Source organism: Hyposmocoma kahamanoa, unplaced genomic scaffold (genome assembly GCF_003589595.1).
Source record: "Hyposmocoma kahamanoa isolate Upper Pololo Valley unplaced genomic scaffold, ASM358959v1 93, whole genome shotgun sequence".
NCBI classification, from domain to species: Eukaryota; Metazoa; Arthropoda; class Insecta; order Lepidoptera; family Cosmopterigidae; genus Hyposmocoma; species Hyposmocoma kahamanoa.
In genome coordinates, this window is record NW_020654810.1 from 14,285,142 (window position 1) to 14,301,666 (window position 16,525).

General features: G+C 35.9%; 1 protein-coding gene across 3 annotated transcripts in view; it reads left to right on the forward strand.

Moving 5' to 3' along the window:
• The first annotated feature begins 2,142 nt into the window (after positions 1 to 2,142).
• LOC113237542 (guanylate cyclase 32E) overlaps positions 2,143 to 16,525 on the forward strand; it is a 62,389-nt gene continuing 48,006 nt past the window's right edge. For all 3 annotated transcript variants that reach the window (XM_026474085.1, XM_026474083.1, XM_026474084.1), the window contains exons 1-3: positions 2,143 to 2,266; positions 9,527 to 9,662; positions 10,080 to 10,195. In XM_026474085.1, the coding sequence (XP_026329870.1) occupies positions 2,234 to 2,266; positions 9,527 to 9,662; positions 10,080 to 10,195 (285 nt within the window). In that variant the 5' untranslated portion in view covers positions 2,143 to 2,233. The remainder of the gene's footprint in view (positions 2,267 to 9,526; positions 9,663 to 10,079; positions 10,196 to 16,525) is intronic.

Genomic DNA, 16,525 nt, shown 5'->3' on the forward strand with positions numbered 1-16,525 from the left:
CAAGATCATTTGAATAAAATACATCCAGATAAGACAAGACAAGAATGTAGCATATTTTCAAGACCTCTAGGGCTATCAAGAGACAATTGTCTGACTCCATTATACAACCTGTTTGACTCTGTGGTAGAGTTCTTGAAAACTAAAGATACAGAATTGCGCAACAAGCTTATTACATCAAAGAATGATATAGCTTACATGACAGACCTGTATAAATTGTTCAACGACATGAATCTCCAACTGCAAGGCGATGAACTAAATTTAATTAAAATAAATAATGTCGTTGCTGCTTTCGCAGCCAAACTGCTTCTACACAAAAAGAATATGGGCAGATGTAAGTTTCACAATTTTCTGAATTTATCAGTATCCTGCAGTAACGACAACTTGTTTGCCTATTGCCAACATTTGGCGTACCTCCACATTGACTTCACCGAACCAAGACTTTTTGAACTTGGAAATACCAGACTGGGTGTTGGATCCGTTTTCAAATGTCAACACAGCAATATCACCTCAGCTGGAAGAAGAACTTATAGAATTGACAACGAACGAGGAAACAAAAATCAAGTTCAAAAATGGCTACCAAGAATTTTGGCTACAAAAACCGATCCCGCAATTGTACCCTGGATTGTGGGCAATCGTTCAACGATTCTTCATAGTATTCCCATCGTCATATTTGTGTGAACGTGATTTTAGTGCTGTGACAACGCTGCTTACTATAAAGAGAAATCGTTTGCGTGTTACCGAACGTGGTGACTTGCGGCTGTTCTTGAGTAAATTGGAACCTGATATCAACAAACTTATTAAATAGCATCAGATTCATCCTTCATAAAGTTGCGTTTCAATAATCATGCTCATTGGAGTTAACTTGAGACCTGAGCGCCGTTGTGTACTACCTACTGCGCTCAGGTCTCAAGTTAACTCTTGCGGGTTATAGTAAAAGTCTCGTTTAGAATGAATGTTTAATCTCCGCTAATATAGCTCACAATATAAATTTAATTTGGAGTTATAGTGGTTTTTAAGTAGGAGAAACAAGTGGGGGCGCTAAAAAATAATTTATTCTCAAAGTAGGCAGTAGACAAAATAAGTTTGGGAACCCCTGGTTTATCGCGTAATAGTCATTCGAGATTCATAACTACTTTCTACTTACTTTTGAATCCTAAAGCAGTAGATATGGAAGTTTATCAGAAGCATTGAAACTACTTTATATACGAGGACATCTTCCACTATGCGTAAGTGCTTATATTCATATACTTACCATGAAAGAAAGACACGTTACAAATAAATAAATTATACATCTCGGCGACCAATAATGCTGCCTACTGTTGTATATGTAGTACAATAAGCAGGTTCGCCTTGACCGGCTGAGCCTATGCAATTCGTTCATACAACTGCGCCTGTATCACGAAACCGTTGCATAATTTCAAGTGCTTAAGATAAGTGGGAAAAACGGAAGGAAGTATGCTTATAATATGAAGAAGATACACCTAATCAATTATTAATTTACTGATAGCATTTTAAAATGTAGGCAAGATACATAAAGTAGCCACATAAAAATAATATGTTTCTGAATAAAAACGTGATGACTGCAGCTATCGTGGAGAACGGACTAGTGAAAGAAAAGGGTGCTGGTGAAATTACATGCACATGGGACTTTTCAACTTATGTATGCCTCAGGGTGATGGGCGCAGTGGCAGTGCTTCTCAGATCTTTGCGATTTAAAGCTCTGAGTGGCACTGCAACTGTTATGGACAGGCGTGTCGCACTCGTTCATACCATCTCTTAGTATCATAAAATAAGAAAGAAGGAAAATAGAGTGGGTAAGTTAAATTTACCCGTTTCGTTGCTCACAAGATAGAGAACTTCTCCACATTAATCGACTGAGTGACGAGTCCAGTAAAATTGGGAACATAACATTTTCAACAGCCATAAATATAACTCTCCGACAAAAGGACGAAAAGTTTGAAGAGAATGTGAATTTTGTTTAAATGGATCAGTGAGAGTGTCAACTGCGATCACCGGTCATTTACGGCAACAGAACAGAAACAGTCTGCGACCGTCTACCGCAGCGACGGCACGTATGTTTGAAACCGCAAGCTACGGCGGCAAAACTTTGCGGGAAGGCGGGAAAACCGATTCCCTTCTTTATGGACCACTATTTCGTGCTCAATTGTTTGTATCGTAAATTTATAATCGGTAATGAATATTACGATTAAAAGTGAGAATATACATATTAAAAATGTTAGAGAAGATGAAAATTGCGGCGTGGAAAGTAAGTAAATTTATAGTGTAGGTATTAATATTGTGTATGTAGTGTGTTAAAATGTATACTTATTTAAATTCAATTTTATTACATTTTTTTTTCGATAATAATAATAATAACGCACACACTCAACATAGCCCCGCACTAGGGAAACCCTGTGTCGCGGGTGCCATGGACACACACATAGACAATCACAAATTACACCCAAACTCACGAGAGAAATAAATGTAGGCCATACAAATATTTCTCCCGGCCCGGGAATCCAACCTGGGATCCCAGTTCCGTTCGTCACCGTTCGGCCACGGAGGCAGTTAAGTATTCTAAGTCGTCCAGTAGGTACTTTTTGCGATAATTTAATCGACTATTCTTTTGTTAACCGTAATTAACACAATTAGTAGGTATCAAAAGTTAGTCCATAAATTAACAAACTCAAAAGTTTTGCGCAGTTGAAATTGCAATTACGATCCCCTTAATCGAGTTTTATTGTTTGTTGAACGCATTTTTGGCATAACGGCATATTAAAATGAATTGTTACTACAAATCGAATTTATATTATGCAAATGTACGAGTAATTATGGATTCCTGTAACTTGGTAGTTTATGTAGATATTCTTCACAATTGTGAATTCGTAATAAATTTTGTATAGGCCTCATTATTGAAAAAAAAAAATTGAAATCCGGAAAAATCCCATAGGACTTGTGAAAACTGCGTTTTTGATTATTTCTTACCTTGTAAAGTCGCTTGTCCAATCCTTTATATTCATTTTTATTCCATTACTTAATGCCTTTTTTTATAAACTGCCTCCATGATCGAATGGTTGCCATGCCACGCAGGGTCCCAGGTTCGATTCCCGGGCCAGGAGAAATATTTGTATGGCCTACATTTATTTCTCTCGTGAGTATGGGTGTAATTTGTGGTTGTTTAAGTGTGTGTCCATGGCACCCGCGACACAGGGTTTCCCTAGTGCGGCGCTACGTTGAGTGTGTGCATTATATTATATTGTGCGTTATTTAACATTTATTTATTTCATATTATAAACATAACAATAAATTTATTTTTTGTATGATGTCAAGCATCCTTTATACATAGGGTCGAAGAAGTCGTGTGACGGGTAGTAAAGGACACACCTACACATAACAGCCACTCAGAACTTTTAAATCGCAAAGATCTGGGCATTGCCGCTACGCCCACAACATACTTTGATAAGTCCCTTGTACCTGTAATTTCATCAGCACCCTTATCTTTCAAACCGGAACGCAGTAATGCTCACTTACTGGTTAGCGGCTGAAGTTGGTACGGTGGCAATATTTCCCTGGAAGAACTCTTTGATAAGGAATTCTAATTCTAATGCTACTTCTAGCTTTCCGTTAACTAATGTTTTTTTCCATCTTCTGTGTATAAAAATTTACCCATTTATTGGCTAGGCCACCATACATCCTCTTCATAAATTATTAGTATCCTTCCTATTTTGGTACTGGTAATGTCAATTTCAATTGTTTATTGTATATCACATTACAAATTTAAGATGGAACATTGATGGTGTACGAGTACATGTGATGCTCTGCAAGGACACAGCAACGTCTAAGGACAAAATTGATAAATCACACTATTTAATTATATTAAATTATTACATTACAATATAATATCATAACATTAAATTATTATATTGCATTATTCTTAATTAGTAATGGAAAACATACTTTATACAATACATTAATTTTAAATAATTGTTAATGAGAGATGTCGAAGTATTTTTATTTGTATTATTATTCTTTGTCATCATATATATTGTCAAAAAATTCATTTAAGTCATAATAACATTTACTAACAAAAAATGCTTTTAGCTGTTTACTGAATTGTGTAAGTCTTTCCAGGTTTTTAACACAATTATTGTCTGTGGTTATAAATTCTAATTAACATGGTGTCGGACCAGACATACCTAATTTCATTTTGGAGAAAGGTACTGTAAGCTAGTTTAAGTTTCTGTTATTTCGCTTATCATTCGTTAGACGTAAATAAAACTGTGGGTCTTTCCTAGTAAATTTGCGTGACTCGAGAATGTAGAGAGAATTTTATAGGATGTAATAGACAACTTTAGCAAAAAAGATTCGCAAAACCAAACATTTGTTCTTCCTAAAACATGTACACAGGTTTATAAGGAAAAGAAGAAGTTTAGTTCCTTGATTGAAAATTATTTTTTAGTTAAAACTACTTGTTGTCAAAAATACGATCACCTGCTGAAATATGGTGAAACCTATTTGTTACACTTGTATAAGGACCATAAGTTAATTACCTAGTAAGTTTTCGACTGACTTCGAAAAGTTAATAAGTACAAAAGAAAAGTACGTAAGTTTAATTATCACGATAAGAAGGTTGTATATATCGGATATTGTCATGAAATAATGTCAAAGTAGTACAAATTGTCAAGTTCTAAAACGGCAGCATTAGTATGTATCGAGCGCAACGAGAAGGCTGCGCGGGCGCCGGGATCTGACATTGTTTGTTGATGATGCGGGTGCGATCATTCCATGTACGGGCGCTCTTCGCCTGAATACAAATTAATTTTTTTCAACAGCAGAATACCTGCAAACATACGTGCCAATATTTAAATTTGAATTGTTACCATCCAGGTATCAACACATAGGAATAAACACGAAAGTTAATGTCCCAGGCACACCATATGAATGGAAAGTTACACAATTAAATATGGACCGCATTAAAACGTGTAAAACGCTTGAAATTGCCTACAGAACGAATAGTTTACAGCATTAAGAGCGCGCAATACTCATCCTAAAAGTTTTAATTACTAACATATCGTTGCTAAAATTAATTTCTGCTTCAATTTATTTACATTATTGTATACGGAATGCCGTGAGATGCTCTGAAAACGCGACGTAACGTACCTAATATGCACTAGGTATATTTTTTCCTCATCTTCGTTTAAGCTATTTGTATTGCGAGCACCTACCTGTTCTTTCTATAATTTTGTTTTCCAATTTTGGATATTTTGTCTGCTTAAAGTAAACATACTGATAAAAACAACCTGGCAATGCCCCTCAGATGTTTGCGATTTAAAACTCTGAGTGGCACTGCCCTGTTATGGACAGGCGTGTCGCTTAACACCAGGCGCACAACTTGTTCGTCTCGTCACTTGGTATAAAAAAAATCTAAATTTTATATTAATACAAAATAATTCTTAATACAAAATAGGTAAAAATTCAATAAGGGTGTAATGTGTGGCACCCTAAATTAATTTAAGTAAGAAGACAAATGACCCAAGTAACATTGTACCTAATTTGAAGTCCTTGATGATGCCCAAGTAACATATTATACTATGAAACTTACCATACGCAGTGTTTAAAAAATGTTCACTACGTAGAGTTCGAAGTTTACAAAAATTGTTATAAATACACACATTTTTAATGTAGCGAATATATTTTTTTGTTTTTAGACATTTCCATTTTAATCAGTGAATGACTAATTCACAGACTAAGTTCGCCTGCGTGTGCGCGTCTTGGGCTGTTGACGTGGTGACGCGGCAACTATGTCAATGCCAAGCCCGCTGCTTTATCGCGTAAACTCTTATCGACCTCTTCGATTACTGGAAAATTACATCCAAATTAAAGTCCTCAATTATCATAGAAAAAACCACAAACTTAAAATCATCCATGTAAAAGGTCTAACCATTCAAACGTATTAAAAAAAATCAATTCTACCATTTAATTGTTTTTTACGTTCATTCTATACTATAAAACTCAGATACGATAATGTAAAATATTCTTTGATAGTTATGTCAACTTTTAAAGACGAATAATAAACAAATATTATTTACTTATGTCTTTTATCTGCGTTGCCAAGACCGCACTTACATTTTTCCTCTTATTTTCACGCCGGCTATAATGAGATCTTATGAAGTGGATTTTTTTTTTATTATACCAAGTGACGGGACGAAATAAGTTGTGCACCTGATGAGAATCGACACGCCTGTCCATAACTATTGCAGTGCCACTCAGAGCTTTCAATCACATAGATCTATGGGGCACTACCACTGCTCCCGTCACCCTGAGACATAAGTTGCCAAGTCCCATGCGCCTGTAATTTCAGTGGCAGTACTGCCTTGGAGGAACTCTTTTTTTTTATAATACTAAGTGACGCGTCGAACAAATCATACGCCTGGTGGTAAGCGGCACGCCTGTCCATAACAGTTGCAATGCCATTCAGAGATTTAAATCACAAAGATCTGAGGGGCACTGTCACTGCGCCCGACACCCTGAGACTTAAGTTGACAAGTCCCATGTGCCTGTAATTTTACCAGCACTCTTACTTCGAAACCTGAACGCACTAATGCTCACATTACCGCTTGGTGGCAGAAATAGGTAAGGTGGCAATACTTCCCTGGACGAACTGTTTCACAAGGAGCTCTACCTGCTACTAAATATGGATGTATACATACTAAAACTTCATTGGCATAGATTCTCATGTTTGTCTTCTTAATTAACAGATGACATTACTTAAGGACGATGTTCTATTATGAATGGCATAATGTGAAATTTACTACATATTGTAGGTACATCTATGAGTGGTTAAAAGAACATATTTTTTTTGTAACACAAAACAATTAGGATACACATAAGCGATTGTTAATCTCTCCGTTTATAACCTCTGGTTGATTACACCTCCAGGCTGTGGTAAATTACTATCTTACATCAAAGAGATATGTCTAAGTAACCAATTAAGCCACAAGACAGTTAGCTACGCAATCTATTTCAAAAGTAGATTGATAAATATCAGCTATATATTACTGACCGTTCTTGTCAAGGGTCAGATTTCAATCACTGAGATGTGAGAACTAACAAATACCGAAACTTTTCGTGAAGGGTCAGAAGTCTTTATCACTAAGCAGTTTCGCCTATTGTTATCTCTCTCTTATAAATGTTTCTGAGTCATTATTACCCGGTTTTGTTATTAATGGTAAGCAGAATATAGAATCGTTAATTCATTTCTTTTAAGAGTCCACTATCTCGGCTCGAATTCACATTTTTCCCGTACTAATACGGTTCATTTGCTTGGGTCGAGCAGCAGGGACACTGGCTTTATTTCAGAATTTATTTTTTTACAAACGAAATTAAAGCCTATTGAAAAATTATATCATATAATATACGTGTTCTATTTAGTGCAGTTGATATAAAAAAATCATTGGTATATTTAAAGTACCTATTGAATACAGCGGTTTTCTTGTAATTTTTTTTCTTACGTTAAGCATTATTTTGAAGTAAGTTTGTGTTTTTTTTTCTATCGTGAAAATTATTAGGAATCGTGTTTTCACACCGTACAGTAATCAGTGTATATCTTCAATTTTACTATATATTTTTCCCAAAGTGATTGATTCAACACTTTGACTGTCATGCGGAATCAACCAAAGCCATTTGAGGTTGTATAGACTCTTCATTAAATATCTTGTGCAATTGCAATGCATGCATATCAGCTACAGTGACAAAGTAACTTTAGACCTGATTTATGAAAGTCGTTGTCTTAACCCGGTCATAGTTACATAAATATCTCCCACGGGAGCTATTTTTACATCATTGTACACAAATGTGTCCCGCATGGTCCCGTCTAGTGTGACGCCGGCCGATGCGTGTCGATAGCTAACCCGTTTTTCAAAATAAATTTCCGATGCAATGCACACTTATAATGATGTATAATTACTGTCCCTTTTCATGTCCATGTCACACTAGTATATCTCTCTACTAGTAGGTATAGTAAACGTTTGTAAAACGTGTAAAGTGATAAGTTACATGGGCGTATGTCGAATTAAACGGCCTACTTTTCGTATCGTAGATGCTTATACGTTGAAGTAAAACAAACAGCTGTAGGTTTGTTTCTTTTTATGATTCTTCAAAACACGTTCCATTCGATACAACAGCTGTTACTTTAAAATAAATATTACATTTGTGATGTCAACTTTCACAATAGCGGGCAAACGTAAATGTTCACTTTGTCCACTGGTAACCTGTTGTTGACGGGTTTTAGTGCCAGCGCATAGCATTGCGTAAATACTGGTACGAATCACGAATAATCACATGCCAGTTATGTGCCCGTTCAAGCGCAAGGCAAACTTCCCAACGAGCGTCGTGTAAAAACCAAATTCGAAATGTATCTGCCATACAAGGACAAAACTGGCTTTGCAATAGCAAGATAGCAACACAGAGTTGAGGCGATTACTTGGTAACTCTATAATTGTTCAGTATCTTTTATACGCACATTCATAATTAATAAAACCAAAATATCTGCACTACCCATGACTGTATTTTAATTCTATATTATTATAGATAATTTGTTTTTGCTAAGAAGACATCACACATTTTGCACTTGTTCACACATACACTGAGCTCAAATAATTTGCAAGTTCGCGGTGCGTGACTCCAGCTGGGATGTTGCAATTTCCTAAATAAACACCGTCTGAGTTCTGACCTACAATCTTCTTGGATATAATTTTAGGCAAAATTAATGTTGCGCTGTAATCGCGTTTATCTTTCTCCCGCTAACACAGGCTAAGTATCGAACATTTTATGTTGCAACGTTCGTAATATAGGGTTATAAAAAGTTACCAAAAGGCCATACAAGAGGTTTGGAAGCGTGTGTTTTAAAGCCGGACCGCCACCACTTCGGGACGCTTTACGAGCAGGCGATATTGGAAAAATGTTGGTAACACGTGTGCACTTGAAACGAGTCGCCACTGTAGTTTTTTTTAATCCACATTTAATTTGTGAAGAATGTTACCGTGTGCTCATTCGACCAAAGTTCTCTAGTCACAAAAGCTTACTTTACACATCTTTGTGTACCCACAGTAGCAGTAGACCTACTTGAGAAAGAGTTCGTCCAGGGAAGAACTACCATCTTAGTTATTTCTGCCGCCAAGCAGTAATGTTAGCATTACTCTGTTTAGGTTTTGAAGGGTAAGGGTGCTGGTGAAATTATTGGCACATAGGACTTGTTACTTATGTCTCTGGGTGTCGGGCGCAGTGGCAGTACCCCCCAGACATATGCGATTTAAAGCTCTGAGTGGCACTGCAACTGTCATGGACAGGTGTGTAGTTTACCATTATACGCACGACTTGTTCGTCCCGTCACTTGATATTACAAAAAAATTTATAGAAACTGTGTGAATTCATATTGTGTATACCTACACGTGACGCCCTTTTCCAATTCCAATGTGTGAATTCAATATACGTATGCAGTGTTTTTATTATATCATTGTTTTTCCAGTGGCACTGGTGTTTGTACTTGGTGCTACTGCTGGTGTATAGTTCTCGTGGAGATAAATTCACCGTGGGCTACATCACAGGCTCGCAGCGCCGACCAGGAGACTACGTGTACGAAATGCCCGGTCGCGTTATATCAGGTAAATGGTTTGCGTTTTTCCTTTAAATCTACAAATCTGATACATCGTGTCATTAAATTCATAATTAAAGAGATTATTATTTTTGTTAGGTAGGTTTTTTCCACTTTCAATAACTTCGGACTTAAGTGAAATGCAAACTAGTCGCCGCAAGCATTTCCAATAAGAGCTTTACCATGTCACTGAATTTTCCATTAACTCCAATCCGTCGACAGTGACGAAGTTTCTCCTGACAGTTTGCTGCGAGATTGACTCCACCGAGTTGACTTGATAGCTCGATAAGCTAAACCCCGATGTATCAACCGATCTAGCACCAATCCCTCAGTGTTTGTTTTAACTGCCAAATTGGACCGCCAGCGATTAATTACTACTTGGGTAGTCTTGCGTAGTTTTACTTAATGTTTAACATTTTACCAACAGGAGCAATTTCAATGGCAGTCGATGAAGTAAATGAAAAGTTAATGGCACCAATGGGACACTCGATGGATTTCACCGTCGCTGAAACCTACGGCCAGGAAGAAGTTTCCATACGTCAGGTAAACCCTCGTTACATTTTGCAGCTTTCAAATAACTTTAATAATCACAAGCCTGTTCGGAAGGAATGTCCGAAGTTACAGATGATAAGGGAGCCAAAGTTTTTTCAAAGTTATTGCGAATCGGAGCGCAGTCGAAGACTATTATTCTGCCATCCTTATCATAACTGACCATTTGTATTTTGGTAACTTTCGAGATACTGACACCTAAAGTTTTTTTTTAATTTGAAAAGTCAATTACGCTGATTTTTCTTAACAATAAAACTGAAACTAAACAAGATTTAAAAAAACCACTTATACGGAGTTGTAGATCTCGGTTCGCCGATTCCTAATAATGTTAAGTCAATTTTGCTAGAAATGTCGATTACGTTAGTTATGATTGGGAGTAGAGATGCCAGGATGCAGAAGACGATAGATAAACCTTAGAATTTTGACAGGCTTAGATATTGCTTTGCGTTTGCTGACCACCACTTGTAAGTACCTATCTGCCGTCCGATCTAGGCGATAGTTTTCAAATAAAAACCTATCTCATGTGCAATAGAACCTTTATCCGCATCCTCATTATTATGCATATTATCTGTAACGACTTCATCAAAACAACCCTAGAAACTGAACAAGAAACATATATTGATTGTATTGTTTTATCATTTTTCAACAAAAACACCCCACCCGTGCTACCTCCGCACGCAGCTCAATGAAACAGGTCGTAACAGGGCGTGCAATGCACAGATCTTACGCTGAACATGCGGCAGTCGAATATTCGGCATTCGGTATTCGGCCAAATATTCGTGGCATCTCTAATAAGGAGGGCAGTATTATAAGCAGGTTGTGCGCCCATATTGGATTTATAGAAAAAATGTATATGCAGTTTTATCGTTAATATATATATTCTACAAACCTAATTTACAATATTATGGAGTTATAGTACCTGAAACAAGATTTCACGATCTCACTGGGCAGAGTAAATAAACAAATTAACGATTTATTGCGGCTTACACTCACAAACAAGATAGTTTCGCCATGGGTTGGTAAGCGCAAATTTTATGGACTATAGTCCAAAGTTTACAATGGCCATTACTCATGGATTTAGACGTCTGATCTCGATGTCATCGTGAATAAGTTATTGAACTGGCACGTAGTAATAATAAGTAGTAGTTTACGCTGCAAAACGTTTGGAATGGTATTTACATTAGTAATATAGTGTTGGGTGAAGCGAAACACATAGAGCTCACCGACAGCTAAAATTTATTAACTAAATAATAGATGACCAAAAACAAATATTATATTATAACACATGCTTTGTGTTGAAGAAATAAAATACACTCATGTAAAGTGAGTAGACAAATATTGACAACATTCTTACACTTTTTATTCGACTCTACCATCTGTACTCACTCAGCTGCACTGTGCTACATTGATTGAAGTACCCATTTAAAAAAATAAATCAAGCCAGCCAAACACGTAATACCTATTCTTATAACACAAAAATAGTATACATTTATTTCACTACAAACAAGTATCGGGAGCGAACGATAAAACTATAAGCCTTTCATCACATCATCATTACTATAAATTAAAAGTGGAGCAGTTTAGAGCTAAGTTTCAATTCATTTTAAAGTACCATATTGTGTTCCTGAAATATAAATCTCGAAAGAAATACGTGAGGTACCAATTAATACATATCGATCGACTCTAATGTGACAATAGTTCAACTTGAATGAAGATTCTAATTGAAATAGATTCGTAAAATATCTTTGATGTAATTAAATATTACTAAGTTAGATTAAACTTTCGTGATAACTTTAAGAATACTGCAACTTTGAGAACTAGTGACAGTCATTTGGTTTTTGCATAGCTAGCCATCATAAATTACTACCTTTTTTTTTTTTTTTACCTACCTGAACAGACTAACGTACCTGAGTTCTTTGTAAGTGCATATACGTTATTAAGTAGATAAACTATACGATAAGTTTCTGGAATGAATAAGAAAAAAATACTATAAGGCTCAACTCACACTGGCCCAGAGTCGAACCGTCGCGTCGCGTGTTGATAACTTACTTCCTATAAAATTAACTCACTTGTAACAAAATTTTTAAACTATTATTTAAATATTTTTTGCAACTGTAACTATTATTTTAATTACAAGCTTTTAGAGTTTGAATGTAATTTTATTCATAACTCTATATCAGTTACTTTGTTAAGACGTCATCACTGTACTATATATGTATCGTATTATGAACTGAAAGTTTTCACTTAAAAAAAAAACATTTACGAGTACGCAGACTGCTTTCTGCTTTTACAGCGTTTCATCCTTTTAAAAGAACACATGTAAGCATTATATATATTTTCACTTTTTTCTTTTATAAGGGTATTCTGCACTGACAATTATTACAACAAATAAATTAGTACAGCTACACGTTATTTCATAAATCTAAAAAACTAATTTACAACAATTACTGAACACACATGTTTTAATTTAATCATCACATAACCTAATTATGGCCTTAAAAATAATGTCTGTTATTTTCGTTAATATTTCTTTAACATTATCGTATCTTTTTTTAAATTAAAGTTCAATTAAGTTTTTCCATTTCCATGAACTCGAGAACATTTTAGTTAGTCCTGAAACCGCAATGATCAATTAATGGTGGTCACCAAAAGGCACTTGTTTTATTCACGTCGCGTCCCTGCTATCAAACGTTGCACTCAACTTGCATACACATCACGCCATACTGCAAATAATGAACTTATCATCATCAACGATCTAGTGGGTAGGTCAATGTGCTTAAAATTATGTAACATTCAACCATTATGATTAGCAGTAAAAAAATGACGATTTCAACTTCATCTAGTCTACAAACAACGTAAAGTAAGTACCCAAACATTTTAAATAATTAATAGATTAGGAAAACTGTCATAAAACTTTACACCAAGCGTTATAATCCTGTGCTAAATAACCTTTCAAGTGGCTTTCATGTCGAACATGCGAACCATTTTTGTGATATCGCACTATACAATAACTGAGCAGATTTAGGTCGCCAATAAAGACCTCCCTCCGCGCGTAGCTTGACGTATCGGTTTTGTTAATGCATAGAATGGAAATCGAAATCCTACGCCCGCGGAAACATAATAAAAAAGATTTTTCGACCAATATCATACAACCTTTTCTCAACGAAATTCTTCTAGCGAATATATACTGAAATCATAAATGTGGTGATGTTAAAGAGATCTGTATTGGTCTTACCCAATTTTGATCAATGTATATGCGAGAAAGGCGAGAAAGTATTGCCGGATATACTTCGAACCTCCAGCATACCTACCATTTTTACTAGCTACGATGTTATACATCATATCAAAAGCAATCGTAAATAATACCTCCAAAACAAAAGCGAAAAGATTTAGAGCAATTTATTTGCTAAAAACTCAGTGGCGTATTGACGAGGAGCGTTAGAATTACTTACTTACACAAAACACTGAGCAGAAAAGCTATTAGGTAGATTTGCGAGAAAAATTGATGGTGTCTGCGAGAGGTTCTTATAAAATAGTCGAGTCAGGCGGGCGTCGAGGGAGGACGGAGGTGCATAAAAAGCGGGCATCAGTCGCCGCCCGGCGCAGACATGGTTTTGCAATAACCTTCACCTAAAGACAAAGTTTTTTATTTATCAATACACTTTTACATCGAAAAGTAGTTACTCTCCATCTGAATTTAGAATTGACTACACGATTTACCGTTGTTGCTTTACGGCTTGCTCAATGGTTGTACAAACTCATATTAGTGAAGATTTCATATTTCAGTGAATATAAAAACTATTTATAAGATTACCAATATTGCATATATCTAAAGTACTTATAACAGCTAGATACATAAAAAAAGAAAGTTTATAAATAGAAAATTTCGAATTCCGTCGAATCATCAAAATCGGTTCACAAATGCCGGAGTAATCGTGTAACATACATACAAAACAAAATACAGTCGACTTGGGAACCTCCTCTTTTTGAAGTCGGTTAAAAAGCAAACATTTCCGAAATTGGACAATAAAAAAATTTAACAACGGCCGACTCTAAGTTGGTGGCAACAATCTGAATGTTCGCAAGATGTCTGACGATAAATTTTCCGCAACGTTTGTTGCAAACTTCTGTCAGATGATAATGTTTATTCATTTCCTTTGCCGTACTCTTCCAACTCACTTAGGCTAGAAACTCCAACCCTCTGATACGGGCTATTTATTGTGCCAGCAAAGGGTAACTGACAGAAAACGAATTGCACTCATTTTACGCTGCTGGAATGGTGTGGGGAGGGTGCGTATTTACAAATAAATTGTCGTCTCACTCGACATCATTAGTACAAACTTCACGTACTTTGAAATGTCAAGCTTCGCACTTTGTTGCAGACTTTGCATTATATAAGGTATAATATATTACAAATATTTCTTCACCGTAAACTACTCACATTACTTTGTAAATGTTTTAACTGGAAACATTTAATCCCAAACTTCGTGGCAAGAGGTTCGTTGGAAACATATTGGAGCACTTGACTCAGAACAATTACAGAGAGGGATTATAAAAAGTACAAAATTGAGTCGTTAACTTCTACAGCCGCTGTCGGAGATGGTCTCATTCTAAGAGTTTACGATACAAGTTAAGACGTCGTCGGTGTCTTACAATAGACCGATTATTACTATTAAATTTCTAGCACTTTTTCATAGCCTTCGTCAACCTGGTATGATCGTAAAATGGGTTAAAACCCGTCAACGCTTTACCGAAGTTACCATTGGGATATAACACCTAATTTTACAAGGATTATAAAGTTTGAACAATCAGCGCTTCATCTGATTACATTTAGAGAACCTGTTTCTAATCTGGGGGTTATCCTTTGCATTTTCCTACCTCCAATCTATTCCTCACAACGAAAGTAGAACGAAGGAGAAGGGTTATTTTTAGATAAAAAGGGTTATTTTTATTTGTTTTGTTATAATTAAATACTTACACAATTTGCTCAATTTCATACCTTAAGTAATTTTAACTTTATATATATATTTCATTATGATTTATTTTTATTTTACCTTGATTTCAAAGATCAAAAAGATGGAAAAGAAGAAAGAAGAGGTCATTGGCAGCAAAATGTAACATTGAACTGGTGAAATGGAAGGGTGACGGGCGCAGTGGCAGTGCTCGTCAGATCTTGACGATTTAAAGTTCTGAATAGCACTGTAACTGTTATGGACAGACGTGTAGCTTACCACCAGGAGCACAACTTGTTCGTCCCGTCACTTAATATTATAAAAAAAAAATATGCTGACCCACAGGTTTGCTCGACGTAGTCACGAAGTGAAATTATATCAATCATTCTGCACTGTGGACTATTTGCACTAAAAAGTCGCTGAACGCTCTCCGTACTCAATATAATAGCAGATTTAGAATACTCTTGGGCTTTCCGCGTCTCTGTAGTGCGTAAAGTGTGTAAATCGCTGTATTCTATGTGATCAGGAAGAATATCACATCCTTACTGCAGAGGAATAGCTCTAACATTATCCTGAAATTGTTTAGTAAAAAAATGTAGGTTTTATTGGTTCGTTGGCGTAGCAAGCGCTTTAAAATTTTAAGCAAATGTACATTTACTTAAGTCAAAATAATTATTTACGGTGATCAACCTCGACTTGATGAATTCGGTGGCGCAACAGTTATATTGTGGGCTCTGGATGGCGAGTCCTAAGTTCGATACCTGTCAGAACCAAATTGGGAAATTAACTTTTCAGAATTGGTTCTAGTCCGGGTTTTCTGATTGTTTTCCGTAGCTCTGGTACTCACAGTACATCAATCCTACAATGAAATACAGACTTAACTGCAAAAAATTTGACGTATGACTTAACAATGATTTACGCCATAGTTTCCCAAAGTGGTCCCTACCGCCCCTCAGTGGGAGCTGAATTCTAGGGGCCTCGGAAGCAATTGGGGGATGTTGATGCTGTCCAGGGGGTTACCGCATTTGCAATAAAAACTGAATTATCTATATAAACTACACTACAAATATATATTTTTTTCCTTGTGATTTTTAGTGTTAAGTTAATATAAAAAATACGTGTTTTCCCTTTTTTTTGTGGACGTTGAAATTTTTTATCTTGCCCAAATGGGTGCTAAGCCAAAAAAATTGGGAACCTATGATTTACATTCAAAAACAGAGACCCATAATGACATCCTTAATTTTTCCATAGAAGACGAAATTCTTATTAAAATCTTCTTATCGTATCAATGGCATACACTATAATAATTGCCAACGTGGTGAAAGGATTTATATGTATATATATTTAGGAATAATATACGTCATGCGGTGAG